The sequence below is a fragment of the Penaeus vannamei genome, chromosome 39 (assembly GCF_042767895.1).
Source record: "Penaeus vannamei isolate JL-2024 chromosome 39, ASM4276789v1, whole genome shotgun sequence".
Lineage (NCBI taxonomy): Eukaryota > Metazoa > Arthropoda > Malacostraca > Decapoda > Penaeidae > Penaeus > Penaeus vannamei.
The window spans coordinates 26,904,756-26,917,255 of NC_091587.1; the positions used below are offsets into that span (position 1 = coordinate 26,904,756).

Genomic DNA, 12,500 nt, shown 5'->3' on the forward strand with positions numbered 1-12,500 from the left:
AACAGGGCAGAGTATGAATGAGGAGAGACGGAGCGAGACCAGAGGGAATTGGTAGAAGTAGGAAGCCCTCGAGGAGAGACAGAGGAAGCGAGAGTGAAGTGTTTGGATTGAAGGAATAAGAGAGAGATAGGATGAAGAGAGAGGTGGAGTGTGGATGGGAAAAGGAGGAGGTGTGAAGGCCCAGTAAAGGAGGGAAGGAGGATAAAGAGAGAGGGAAGAGAGGGGAGAGAGAGCGAATGAGGAGTGAGCTGTTAAAAGCTTCATGTTTTGGAGGCGAAAACGAGTGTTAAAAGGGATAGTTTTCAAACAATTTGATAATTCTAAAGATTTAAAATAAATATCTATCAAATAAACGGTACTTTCCTCCTCTCATCTTGCACACGTTCCATGAAATCAGATGCTACAGAGAAGATGAATAAAAAGCCCTTTCGGCCACTTAACATTTACATTTTCATTTGCAGTCATTACCAAACGTGGTCATTAAACGGAGCGTGGCGAGGACTTTTCCACACAGTAGTTCATTCATATCAGAACCATTGCTGCTTCTGTGGGTATGACCCTTTATTTTACACACAGTATAAACTAGTCATATGATTAGCATCTCACATGGAACATTCGCAAAAGATAAACAAAAAGGTATGTATTATGCATTTCGGAGCTTGTGCATTAAACATAGCGTTTCATCGTTACGCTGAATAATATCTGAGAACAAAAGACCATAAAATGGTAATTATGACTCCGCTTGTACTGCTGTTGAGCAATTATTAAATGCTCCCTCCCTCCTTCTTTCCTTCTCTCCCTCCCTTTATTCTTTCCTTCCTTCCATCCTTCTTTTCTCCCTCCCTCACTACCTAACTCCCTCTCTTTCTCCCTCCCTCCCTTCCTCCCCCTCTCCCTCCCTCCCTCCCTTCTTCTCCTTTTTTCCCTCCCTTTCCTTCCTCCCTCCCTCTCTCTCTCTCTCTCTCCCTCCCTCCCACCCACCCTTTCTCTCTCTCCCCCTCTCCCTCCCTCCCTCCCTCTCTTTCTCTCCCTCCCTCCCTTCCTCCCTTCCTCCCTCTCTTTCTCTCCCGCCCCCCCTCTCCCTTCCTCCCTCTCGCTCCCCCTCTCCCTTCCTCCCTCTCTTTCTCTCCCGCTCCCCCTCTCCCTTCCTCCCTCTCTCTTCCTCCCCCCTCCTTTTCCTTCCTCCCTCCCTTGCGATTGGCGACAAGAATGCCTAATCTAGCTCATCCGATAATTCTGGAACAATTAATAGCCAAAAACAACACATTAAAACCTTTAAACAACAAGAGCGGACATTGTTTACCTCCGACAGGTGAGCACGGGAGTGGCTCTGCCCCCAACGAGTCTCAGGTGAGCTCATTAATTAGCGGGAAGATTAATTAAGGAGGCAACTAAGGGTCGTTTAGCTACTAAAGTGAACTCCTGGCTCGTTGCAATGATGAGGAAGGTGCTGTTGCTTCCCACGAGGAGGATCTCATAAAAGCTGTTGATTTTATTTGCTTATCTCGAATTGGTCGTCTTCTCTCAACCACCTTCCATGCTGTTTCCGAAACAAGTGTACAGGGAATATCTGTTAAACTCTGGTCTATTATTTTTTCCATTTTGCTATTATTGAGTTACTACGCTGTTGCCATGTTGCATTTAACGGTAAATGCGCTTTTGAAAGCGACAATAATGTTAAACAACAGCAGCTCGGAAAAATAATGTAATTTTGTCAGTTTTACAAATGAGTGAATGTCAAATATCACTGTGCTTTGTGATGTTTCAATGGCATACAGGGTGACACAGAAATAAACGTTATCATTGGAGTGTTATTTACACACATATGTATATATATCTTCTTTATGATCAGTACTTGTATATATTTCAATTTTATTGTTATTGCTGTTGTCATGATTATTGTAAGTTGTTATTCCTGTTTTTGTCATTAGTGTTATTATCATCATCATTATTTTGTATATGATTGTTGGTATTACTATCATTGCTACTATCATTAGTATTGTTATTGTTATCATTACCATTATCATTATTATTGTCATTATCATTATCATTTTATTGTCATAGTCATTATTACTTATTATAATCATTATTATTATTATCAGTATTGTTATCATTATTATCATTATCATTACTATTACTACTACTAGTACTTTTATTATTATTATTATTATGGCTATCATTAAAATTATCATTATTACTATTATTATTATCATCATTATTGCTATCATTATTATTTCTATTACCACTATTATCATTACTATTCTTCTTATTATTATTGTTAATGTTATTCTTATTCTTATTATCATTATTACTATTATTATTGTTATTGTTGTTGTTATCATCTTTTTCATTATAATCATCATCATATTTATTATCATCATCATTATCAACATTATAATCTTTAATATTAATATCATTGTATCATGGTCATTATCATTATTATTATTATCATCATCATCATCATTATCATTATCATCATCATCATCACCATCATCAGTACCATTACACAATGAAAAATAATATACTCATCATCATTATCACCATATATGTTATCACATCATCATCATCATCATATCATCAATATCATAATACAATAAAAAATCAATATAATCATCATTATCACATCATCATCATCATATCATCAGTATCATAATACAATAAAAAAAAAATCAATATAATCCTCATTATCATCACCATATATGTTATCACATTATCATCATCATCATATCATCAATATCATAATACAACAAAAATAATATAATCATTATCACCACCATATATGTCATCACATTATCATCACCATCATCATCATTATCCTTATCATCATAAAAATCCTTTTTTTTTATCCCCCTCACCTTTAAGATCCAGAGGAGGAGCCCCGTGCATCGCAAAGACATCACCGAGAGAAGCACTGAATAGCTTTCAAAGTGAAAATGAAAAAAGGAAAAAAGTTGGTCTTGAGTCCTGTCACCTGGAAGGGCTCGAGGCTGGGGGAAGTTTATGCATCATAAACATAATCATTATCATATAAATTGTTTCACGTATTTTTATATAAAAAATATATATATAAGAGTGTGTGTTTGTGTGTGGGTTTGTACACACAGACATACATATGCATACGTATGCATGTATATAGATAGATAGATGGGCAGATAGATATTCATAAAGGTGCGCATGTGTGTGTGTGTGTATGTGTGTGTGTGTGTGTGTGTGTGTGTTTTCCTTCTAGTATCTCTTTCGCTGTGTGTGTGTTTGTGTGTGTTGTGTGTGTGTGTGTGTGTTTTCTCCTTCTAGTATCTCTTTCGCTGTGTGTGTGTGTGTGTGTGTGTGTGTGTGTGTGTGTGTGTGTGTGTGTGTGTGTGTGTGTGTGTGTGTGTGTGTGTGTGTGTGTGTGTTTTCCTTCTAGTATCTCTTTCGCTGTGTGTGTGTTTGTGTGTGTTGTGTGTGTGTGTGTGTGTGTGTGTGTGTGTGTGTGTGTGTGTGTGTTTGTGTGTGTGTGTGTGTGTGTGTTTCCTTCTAGTATCTCTTTCGCTGTGTGTATGTGTGTGTGTGTGTGTGTGTGTGTGTGTGTGTGTGTGTGTGTGTGTGTGTGTGTGTGTGTGTGTTTTCTCCTAGTATCTCTTTCGCTGTGTGTGTGTGTTTGTATGTGTTTGTATGTGTTGTGTGTGTGTGTGTGTGTGTGTGTGTTCCTTCTAGTATCTCTTTCGCTGTGTGTGTGTGTTTGTATGTGTTGTGTGTGTGTGTGTGTGTGTGTGTGTGTGTGTGTGTGTTGTGTGTGTGTGTGTGTGTGTGTTTTCCTTCTTGTATCTCTTTCGCTGTGTGTGTGTGTTTGTGTATGTTGTGTGTGTGTGTGTGTGTATGTGTGTGTGTGTGTGTGTGTGTGTGTGTGTGTGTGTGTGTGTGTGTGTGTGTGTGTGTGTGTGTGTTTTCTCCTTCTAGTATCTCTTTCGCTGTGTGTGTGTGTTTGTGTATGTTGTGTGTGTGTGTGTGTGTGTGTGTGTGTGTGTTTTCTCCTTCTAGTATCTCTTTCGCTGTGTGTAGTGTGTGTGTGTGTGTGTGTGTGTGTGTGTGTGTGTGTGTGTGTGTGTGTGTGTGTGTGTGTGTGTGTGTGTGTGTGTGTGTGTGTTTTCTCCTTCTAGTATCTCTTTCGCTGTGTGTGTGTGTGTGTGTGTGTGTGTGTGTGTGTGTGTGTGTGTGTGTAAATCAAACGGCAGCAAGTAAGGTAATCACTCTGATTCCATCGGGAAGTAAAAACTAGGAACACCTGAGTTATTTACGAATGAGAATGGATATATTCTGGAAAATATATTTATCTCCATTTCACTTATGCCTCTTGCTATTATGATAATAGTCTTCCACAATTAATCCTCAGATGAATCTAGTTAATCTGACACTAGAGCATTAATTAGTAAAAATGGGAGAATATATGCCAGTTCTGCCAAGTGAGTCAACTAGACGTCAGATGTCATTCTCTGACAAGTGGCATATGTCATATGTCATGGACTCAAGAAGGATATTCAAGGACATTCGTTGTTCTGCCGAAACCAATGAAAATTCCTTTCCTTGATATGAGTTTTAACCAATATATTCAATATATTCATATATTCAATATATATTCATATATATATGAATATACATATATATATATATATATATATATATATATATATATATATATATATATATATATATATATATATATATTCAACCAAGAAACGAATCAAAGTGCTGTCACAGTAGCACTTTTTTCGATTTTTTTTGACAATTTTCTGAAATTTTGTCCATTTTTGAGCGAATTGTCGATTTTCCACCAGACGATAATGATCGTTTCCGTCTGAAGACTTTAACGTCAACTTTTCCGGCCAAGCAAAGTCAAATCAAGAGCTATATTCGAGAATGTTTGTATTTATGCTAAATAAAATTGCCAAAAAAATTGACGGGGAAAAAAGTGCTAGTGTGACAGCACCTTAAAGAGAGAGAGAGAGAGAGAGAGAGAGAGAGAGAGAGAGAGAGAGAGAGAGAGAGAGAGAGAGAGAGAGAGAGAGAGAGAGAGAGAGAGAGAGACAGAGAGAGACACAGAGAGAGACAGAGAGAAAGACATTAAGCTTCCATTTCAGGCAAGAGCGAGTGTTTTTTTTTTTTTTTTTTTTTTTTTTGACCAGTTGACTTAGAGAAAAATAGATTTAATTCCCCATGACAGCCCCGGCGTGACAGCTCCTGGCTTCCATTACTTATTTATGACCTTTTCTGCGAGTTTTTACGCTGACCTTTTTTCAATGGATCTTTCACGTAATCATCTGACCTTGAATAACTTTGGACAGTTTATACACACATATACACGTACATATATATGCGTGTGTGTGTGTGTGTGTTTATCTATGTGTGTGTGTGTGTGGCGTGTGTGTGTGTGTATGTGTGTGTGTGTGTGCGTGTGTGTGTGTGTTGCGTGTTGTATTAGCATGTGTGTGTGTGTATGTGTGTATGTGTGTGTGTTTGTGTGTGTATGTGTGCAGCACGTGTACGTCTGTGTGTCTGTGTGTGTATGTGTGTGTGTGTGCGTGTGTGTACTCGTGTGTGTACGTGCGTGTGTGTGTATGTGTGTGTGTGTATATGTGTGTACGTACTTATACAATGTAGTGTGTATGCGTATACATGCACATGTTTCACATCATAAACAGGAAACGAAGCGAGAACAAGACTGCCAAGAAAACATATTTTCTTTCATTTCACAACACGACTTTTTGTGACAACATTGCTAGTTTGTAGCGTTTGATGACTAATTAATTATAATAGAATTAACGCCTCCAACGTCTTGTCGGACGAGCTCTTTCGAGAACAAAGAACCGTCGGTAAATGTAGAGAGAATTACAAATTGAGAAAAAGAGAGAGAGAGATAGGAAGAGAGATACTAGGAGAGAGAGAGGAGGGAGTGAGAGAGAGAGAGAGAGAGTTAGAGTTAGAGAGAGAGAGAGAGAGAGAGGGAGGAAGAGAGTAGAGAGAGAGGAAATGAGAAGAGAGAGAGAGAGAGAGAGAGAGGAAGAAGAGACTTGGATTAGAAAAGAGTGAGGAGGAAGAGATGGGAGAAGAGAGGAATAATGAGTGACAGGGTGAAAGAGAGTCAGAAGTAGAGAAGAAATGGAAGGAAGAAAAACAAGAAGAAAAAGAGAGAGGAGAGAGGGCAGAGAGCGAAAGAAAAGAAAGAAAGAAACTAGAAAACAAGTAAACAAACAGAAAGAAAAAGAAATGACATATAACAAGTAAATTTAGACCCGAAGATAAGCAAAATAATTCAGAGGAGACAAGATGAGGAGAGGGAGGCAAGGGGAGGCGAGAGGAAGAAGAGGGGAAATGAGACAGAGGCAAAGATGGAGACAGGAGACGAGAAGATAAAAAAGAGAGACATAGATGACGAAGAGAGACAGAGAGAGGCGAGAGAAAGGAGGGGCACAAGGGGAGAGATAAAGAGAGAGAAGGGAGATGGAAAGAGGGGCAAGGGAAAAGGTAAAAAAGATAGAGAGACAAAGACGAGAGGAGAGACAATGAAAAAGGAGAAAAGAGGCGAGAGAAGGAGAGACAAGGGAAGAAAGAGAGAAGAGGGGAGGCAGAAGTAAAATGAGACAGAAAATTAATTGGTGAAGAAAGACAGAGAAGGACAAAGATAAGAAAACAATCAAAACTCAAAAGACGAGGGAGAAGACAGTGAAAAGGGGAGATGGAGAAACAGAAATAAAAAAAAAGGAAGCAAAAAAGAAGCACAGAAAAGCAGATAATAGATATGAGACAAGTGAAAGAAAATAAATCAGAGGCAAAAGAGCAGGAGGAGGCGAGAGAAAGTGTAGATACCTGACAGAAGAGGAAGACTTAGAGAAATCAGGGAATATAAAAAGATATGGAGACTAGGGAGAAGAGAAAGTAAAGGGAGAGGGAAAGGAGGGAGGGAAGAGTGAAGTAAGAAATGTAAGGGAGAAAATGTAACAAAAAAATGAAATGAAGAGTGAAGAGGGACAACTAGAGGCGAAAAGAAACAGAGGGAGAAGGAAGAGAGACAGGAAGAAGAGGAGAGAAGGCAAGAGGAAAGACAGAAAAGGACAGAGAGAAGAGCAAAGAGAAGCAGAGAGAGACAAAAGCGAGAGGAAAAGGAGACGAGAAATGTTAGAAAGATTGAAAGGAGATAAGAGTAGAAGGTAAAGAGATACAGGGTAGAAAGGAGAGACAGAGAGAAAAGGGGAGAAAGAGAGAGAGAGAGAATAGGGGCAAAGGGAAGTAAAGAAAGACAGGATAGAGGGGAGAGACAGAGAGAAAAGAGAGAAAAACGGAGAAAGAGAGAGATAATACAGGCAAAAGGCAGTAAAGAAAGACAGAAAGAAGATAGAGAAAGAAAGAGACGGAGAAACAAAGCACCAAATCATCAGCAAAGAAAACACAAGGAGAGGGGAGAGACAGAAGAAGAAGAGGAGTAGACAGAGACTGAAGAGGACAGAGAAGAAACGGAGAAAGAGAAGAATACAGGGCAAAATGAAGTAAATCCAAAAACAAAAGACAGACAGAACAGAAAAGAGAAACACACAGAAAAATAGAGAGAAAACACGGACCCAAAATCAGCAAAGAAAAAAAAAAGCAAAGGGAGAGAGGAGAGAGACAGAGAAGAGATATAAAGAGAGAGATAGAGAGAAGGGACACAGAGTAAACCCCCTTCCCCCTCCTTCTCCCCCCCCCCCCCCGAAGAAACGCTCGGTATCTCCCTCCATCTCTCTCCTTCCGGTCTTCAGTCAAATCAAATCCAAACGTCTGTAAACAACGACAGGAGTGGCCAGGTGAGTGCGGACAAGAGTGTGGTGATGGTGACTATTTGCTGAAGGTGATGATTTAGGTGGTGATGTTGTGGTGATTGTTATGGTGATGACTGTGGTTATTATTGTGGTGATGGTTTGGTGATTGTTATGGTGATGACTGTGGTTATTATTGTGGTGATGACTATGACGATGGCTGTGGTGATGACTGGTTATCATTGTGGTGAGGATTTGGTGATGGCTGTAGTGATGACTATGGTGATTGTTGTGGTGAAGACTGGTTATTTTTGTGGTGATGACTGTGGTGATGACTGGTTATTATTGTGGTGATGATTATAATGATGACTGTGGTGATGGTTTTGTGATTGTTGTGGTGATGACTGTGGTTATTATTATGGTGATGACTGTGATGACTATAATGATTCCTGTAGTGATGACTGGTTATCATTGTGGTGATGGTTTGGTGATTATTATGGTGATGACTGATGGTTATCATTTTGGTGATAACTATGACGACGGCTATGGTGGTGACTGTGGTGATGGTTTGGTGATTATTATGGTGTTGGTTTGGTGATGACTGTGGTGATGATTTGATTATTATTGTGGTGATGACTATGAAGATGTCTGTGGTGAGTAATCAATGAAAATGGTATGTTATTATTGTGGTGGTGACTGTGATATTATAATGATATTATGATGGTTATAATGATCATTAAGACGATGAAATTCACTTGAACGTTCCCTTTAAATCACGAAAAAATGTCTCTTCATTAGATCTAAACAAGGTAAAGGGATTGGATGTCACAGCATTGGACATGAAGCACTTGGATATCGTTTCCCAGAAATGTCTGCATATGAATGACACTTCATGGAGGAGAGATAGATAATCATTATTACTTCTATTTTATTATAATTCAGACCTTGTTTCCTGTTACACGTTCAGTTAAATGTTATCACTGATGACATCATTATGATTACTAACATATTATTGTCGTTAGTTACTCTACTTCTACTATTACTATTACTACTACTACTACTCCTACTACTACTATTTTTACTATTACTTCTATTACGGCTACTTCTATTTCCTTTATTATTAATACTACTACTACTGCTTTTACTAATAAGATGGTCATCCGCCATCCTAACCATCATCCTCTTCATAATAATTTTATCTTTCTTTCTATTTCCTTTATCATCCCCTTCATAATCATTTTATCTTTCTTTCTCTTTCCTCTATTTAATCTTTTCATACATCCACTTCCTCGGAAAACCTGCCATTTCCCCCTTTACTTTCTTCGCAAAGAACGGTCTTTTGATGCCGTTTTCGCCCGGGAGAAAAGACCGCAGCGAGACCTCAGTCCCAAGGTTGATATTCCCTCGGAAGGAGCGATGCACAAACGGGAGTGATCACGTGACCACTACCAACTTGCTGGCGGAGGAAACCTAAATTGAAAATCGCTGAGACTCGAAGGAAGAGGAGTGAGAGGAGGTAAGCGGGGTAGGAGGGGGTGGAAGAGGAGGAGGTAAGCGGGGTGGGAGGGGGTGGAGGAGGGAAGCGGGGTGGGAGGGGGTGGAGGAGGAAGGAGGGAGGAAAGCAGGGTGGGAGGGAGTGGAAGAAGAGAGGGGAGCAGGGTAGGAAGGGTGGAGGAGGAGGTAAGCGGGGTGATTGGGGGTGGGCAGGAGGCAAGCAGGGGTGGGAGGGGGTGGAAGAGGAGGAAGCGGGGTGGGAGGGGGTGGAGGAGGAAAGCGGGGTAGGAGGGGCAAGCGGGTTACGAGGGGTAGGGAGAGATGCAGGGAGAAAGGGAATTAGGTAGGAAAAGAGAAGGGAGGAAGCTAAGTCAAAAGATTAACAGGTGTGGGGAGAGAAGACGAGGGACAGAATAGTTTAAAAAGAAAGGGGGGGAAGCTGAGAGGAAAAACAAATGAGAGTGGGAAGAATAGAAGCGAGAACAAGGGATAAGAGCAGCGAAGAAAGAAGGGAGGGGAAGGAATGGAAGATGAAAAGAGGAAAGGCAAAGAATATCATGAATAGAGGGAGAGAGATGAACAGAATAATTTAAAGAGAAAGGAGATAGAGAATAGCTGGAAGGGAAATGTGGGAAAATAAGATAAAGAGAATTATTATTGAGGAAGTGGAGAGAGACTTGGAAAAAGTTAATGATGTTGAAAAGGGAGAGGAAAGAAGAGAGAGACAGATGTTTTTGAAAATGATAATGAAAGGAAAAATAATCAAACAATTGAAAAGGACCGAGAAAAATAATAGTCTTAAAAACGTAGATTTTTTTCTTATTTTGAATGGAAAAAACAGCAAGGGAAATATTAATAGAAAAATGACCTAATGGAAGGGAGGAGTAAAAGACAGGAGGGGGGAGGGCACCAGATGAGACAGGAGGGGAGGAGGGGGCACCAGAATAACACAGGAGGGAGGAGAGGGAGACGCAGAATCCCAGCCAGATTCGGGAGACAGGAGGGGAGACGCAGAATCCCAGCCAATCAGCGATTCAGGGCTAGCAGGTGAGACGCAGAGTCCCAGCCAATCAGCGATTCGGAGGCCAGCAGGTGGACTTCAAGTCCCAGCCAATCAGCGATTCCGGGAGCCAGCAGGTGAGCTCAGATCCCAGCCAATCAGCGATTCGAGAGCCAGCAAGGTGAGACTCAAACCAGCCAATCAGCGATTCAGGGAGCCGGCAGGTGAGACTCAGAATCAGCCAATCAACGATTCGGGGCCAGCGGAAGGACTCAGAATCCCAGCTAATCAGCGGTCGGGAGCCAGCAGGTGAGACTCAGAATCCCAGCCAATCAACTCGATTCGGGAGCCAGCGAATTGAGACTCAGAAGTCCCAATCAACGATTCGAGAGCCAGCAGGTGAGACTCAAGAATCCCAGCCAATCAGCGATTCGGAGCCAGCAGGTGAGACTCAAGTCCCAGCCAAATCAGCGATTCGGGGCCTGGGTGAGATGAGAACTCAAAGATACAGCCAATCAGCGATTCGGGAGCCAGCAGGTGAGACGCAGAATCCCAGCCAATCAGCGATTCGGGAGCCAGCAGGTGAGACGCAGAATCCCAGCCAATCAGCGATTCGGGAGCCAGCAGGTGAGACTCAGAATCCCAGCCAATCAGCGATTCGGGAGCCAGCAGGTGAGACTCAGAATCCCAGCCAATCAGCGATTCGGGAGCCAGCAGGTGAGACTCAGAATCCCAGCCAATCAGCGATTCGGGAGCCAGCAGGTGAGACTCAGAATCCCAATCGGCGATTCGGAGCCGAGCAGGTGAGACTCAAGATCCCAGCCAATCAGCGATTCGGGAGCCAGCAGGTGAGACTCAGAATCCCAGCCAATCAGCGATTCGGGAGCCAGCAGGTGAGACGCAGAATCCCAGCCAATCAGCGATTCGGGAGCCAGCAGGTGAGACGCAGAATCCCAGCCAATCAGCGATTCGGGAGCCAGCAGGTGAGACGCAGAATCCCAGCCAATCAGCGATTCGGGAGCCAGCAGGTGAGACGCAGAATCCCAGCCAATCAGCGATTCGGGGGAGGAGGGCACCAGATGGGACAGAAGATCCCGGCAATCAGGGATTCAGGAACCATAGCAGGTGAGACAGGAGGGGGCAAGCCAATCAGCGATAAAACAGACCCAGCAGGTAGAGACACCAGAATCCCAGCCAATCAGCGATTCGGGAGCCAGCAGGTGAGACGGACAGAATCCCCAGCCAATCAGCGATTCGGAGCCTAGCAGGTGGAGACTCAGAATCCCAGCCAATCAGCGATTCGAGAGCCAAGCAGAATTGTGAGACTCCAGGGGAATCCCAGCCAATCAGCGATTCGGGAGCCAGCAGGTGAGACGCAGAATCCCAGCCAATCAGCGATTCGGGAGCCAGCAGGTGAGACGCAGAATCCCAGCCAATCAGCGATTCGAGAGCCAGCCGCCCTCTCATGGTCTCTTAACTCAGAAAATTTAGAAATTATATTTTTCCTCCATTTCTCGCCTGCGATATCTAATTCTCCTCACTGAAAAGGAGAGTTCATTAGTAGACTTAGGTTTGTCTTCGTAGTATTTGATGAGTAGTATTTTTATCATATTACTAGCATACACACACACACACACACACACACACACACACACACACACACACACATATATACATATATAGATAGATAGATAGATAGATATTGATAATGTTAATTCACTGAAATTGATATGTGGTTGAATTGAACAACATTCTTTTAATCTTTGTTAACTTTCATTATTATTTTATTATTTTCTTTCTGCTCTTATTTTTTTTAACAGAACGTTAGTATTAGTCGTGCCAGTAACAATTATTTTCATTGTTTTCGTTATTAGTATTGTCGCGTTTCTTATTATTAACGTTATCGTTAATATCTTCATCGTTGCTTTTGTTTCTTCATCGTTGCTTTTGTTTCTATATTTTGATCCTTATTATCAGCAACAACGGTAGTATTAATGTTATTATCATTGTCAAAATAGTTGTTTTCTTTACTGATTTTATAGATATTAACATAAAAGAAATATGAAAACAAAAGTGACAGTGATAATGTTGTGATAAAACAATTATTTTTTTTTATAATGATGATGATAGAAACAATAGAAATTATAATCATAATGATGATGACAGTAATGATATAACTACACCACTGACAATAATTGTTTCATCACAACGAAAAAATCATCACTGTCACTTTTTTCATA

General features: G+C 41.2%; 1 protein-coding gene across 1 annotated transcript; it reads left to right on the forward strand.

Moving 5' to 3' along the window:
* Nucleotides 1–1,209: 1,209 nt before the first annotated feature.
* LOC138860081 (spermidine/spermine N(1)-acetyltransferase-like protein 1) lies at nucleotides 1,210–11,751 on the forward strand. The gene is made up of 4 exons (XM_070116897.1): nucleotides 1,210–1,350; nucleotides 10,308–10,397; nucleotides 10,524–11,480; nucleotides 11,611–11,751. Exons 1-4 carry the CDS (start codon nucleotides 1,210–1,212, stop codon nucleotides 11,749–11,751), a joined length of 1,329 nt encoding a protein of 442 aa, XP_069972998.1.
* The last annotated feature ends 749 nt before the right edge of the window (nucleotides 11,752–12,500 follow it).

Coding starts and splice junctions, on each gene's coding strand:
- LOC138860081 (XM_070116897.1), top strand. CDS start 1,210: ATGCCTAATCTAGCTCATCCGATAATTCTGGAACAATTAATAGCCAAA. Junction 1,351..10,307: donor CTGCCCCCAACGAGTCTCAG/GTGAGCTCATTA, acceptor CAGGGCTAGCAG/GTGAGACGCAGAGTCCCAGC. Junction 11,481..11,610: donor AGCGATTCGGGAGCCAGCAG/GTGAGACGGACA, acceptor CCAGCCAATCAG/CGATTCGGGAGCCAGCAGGT.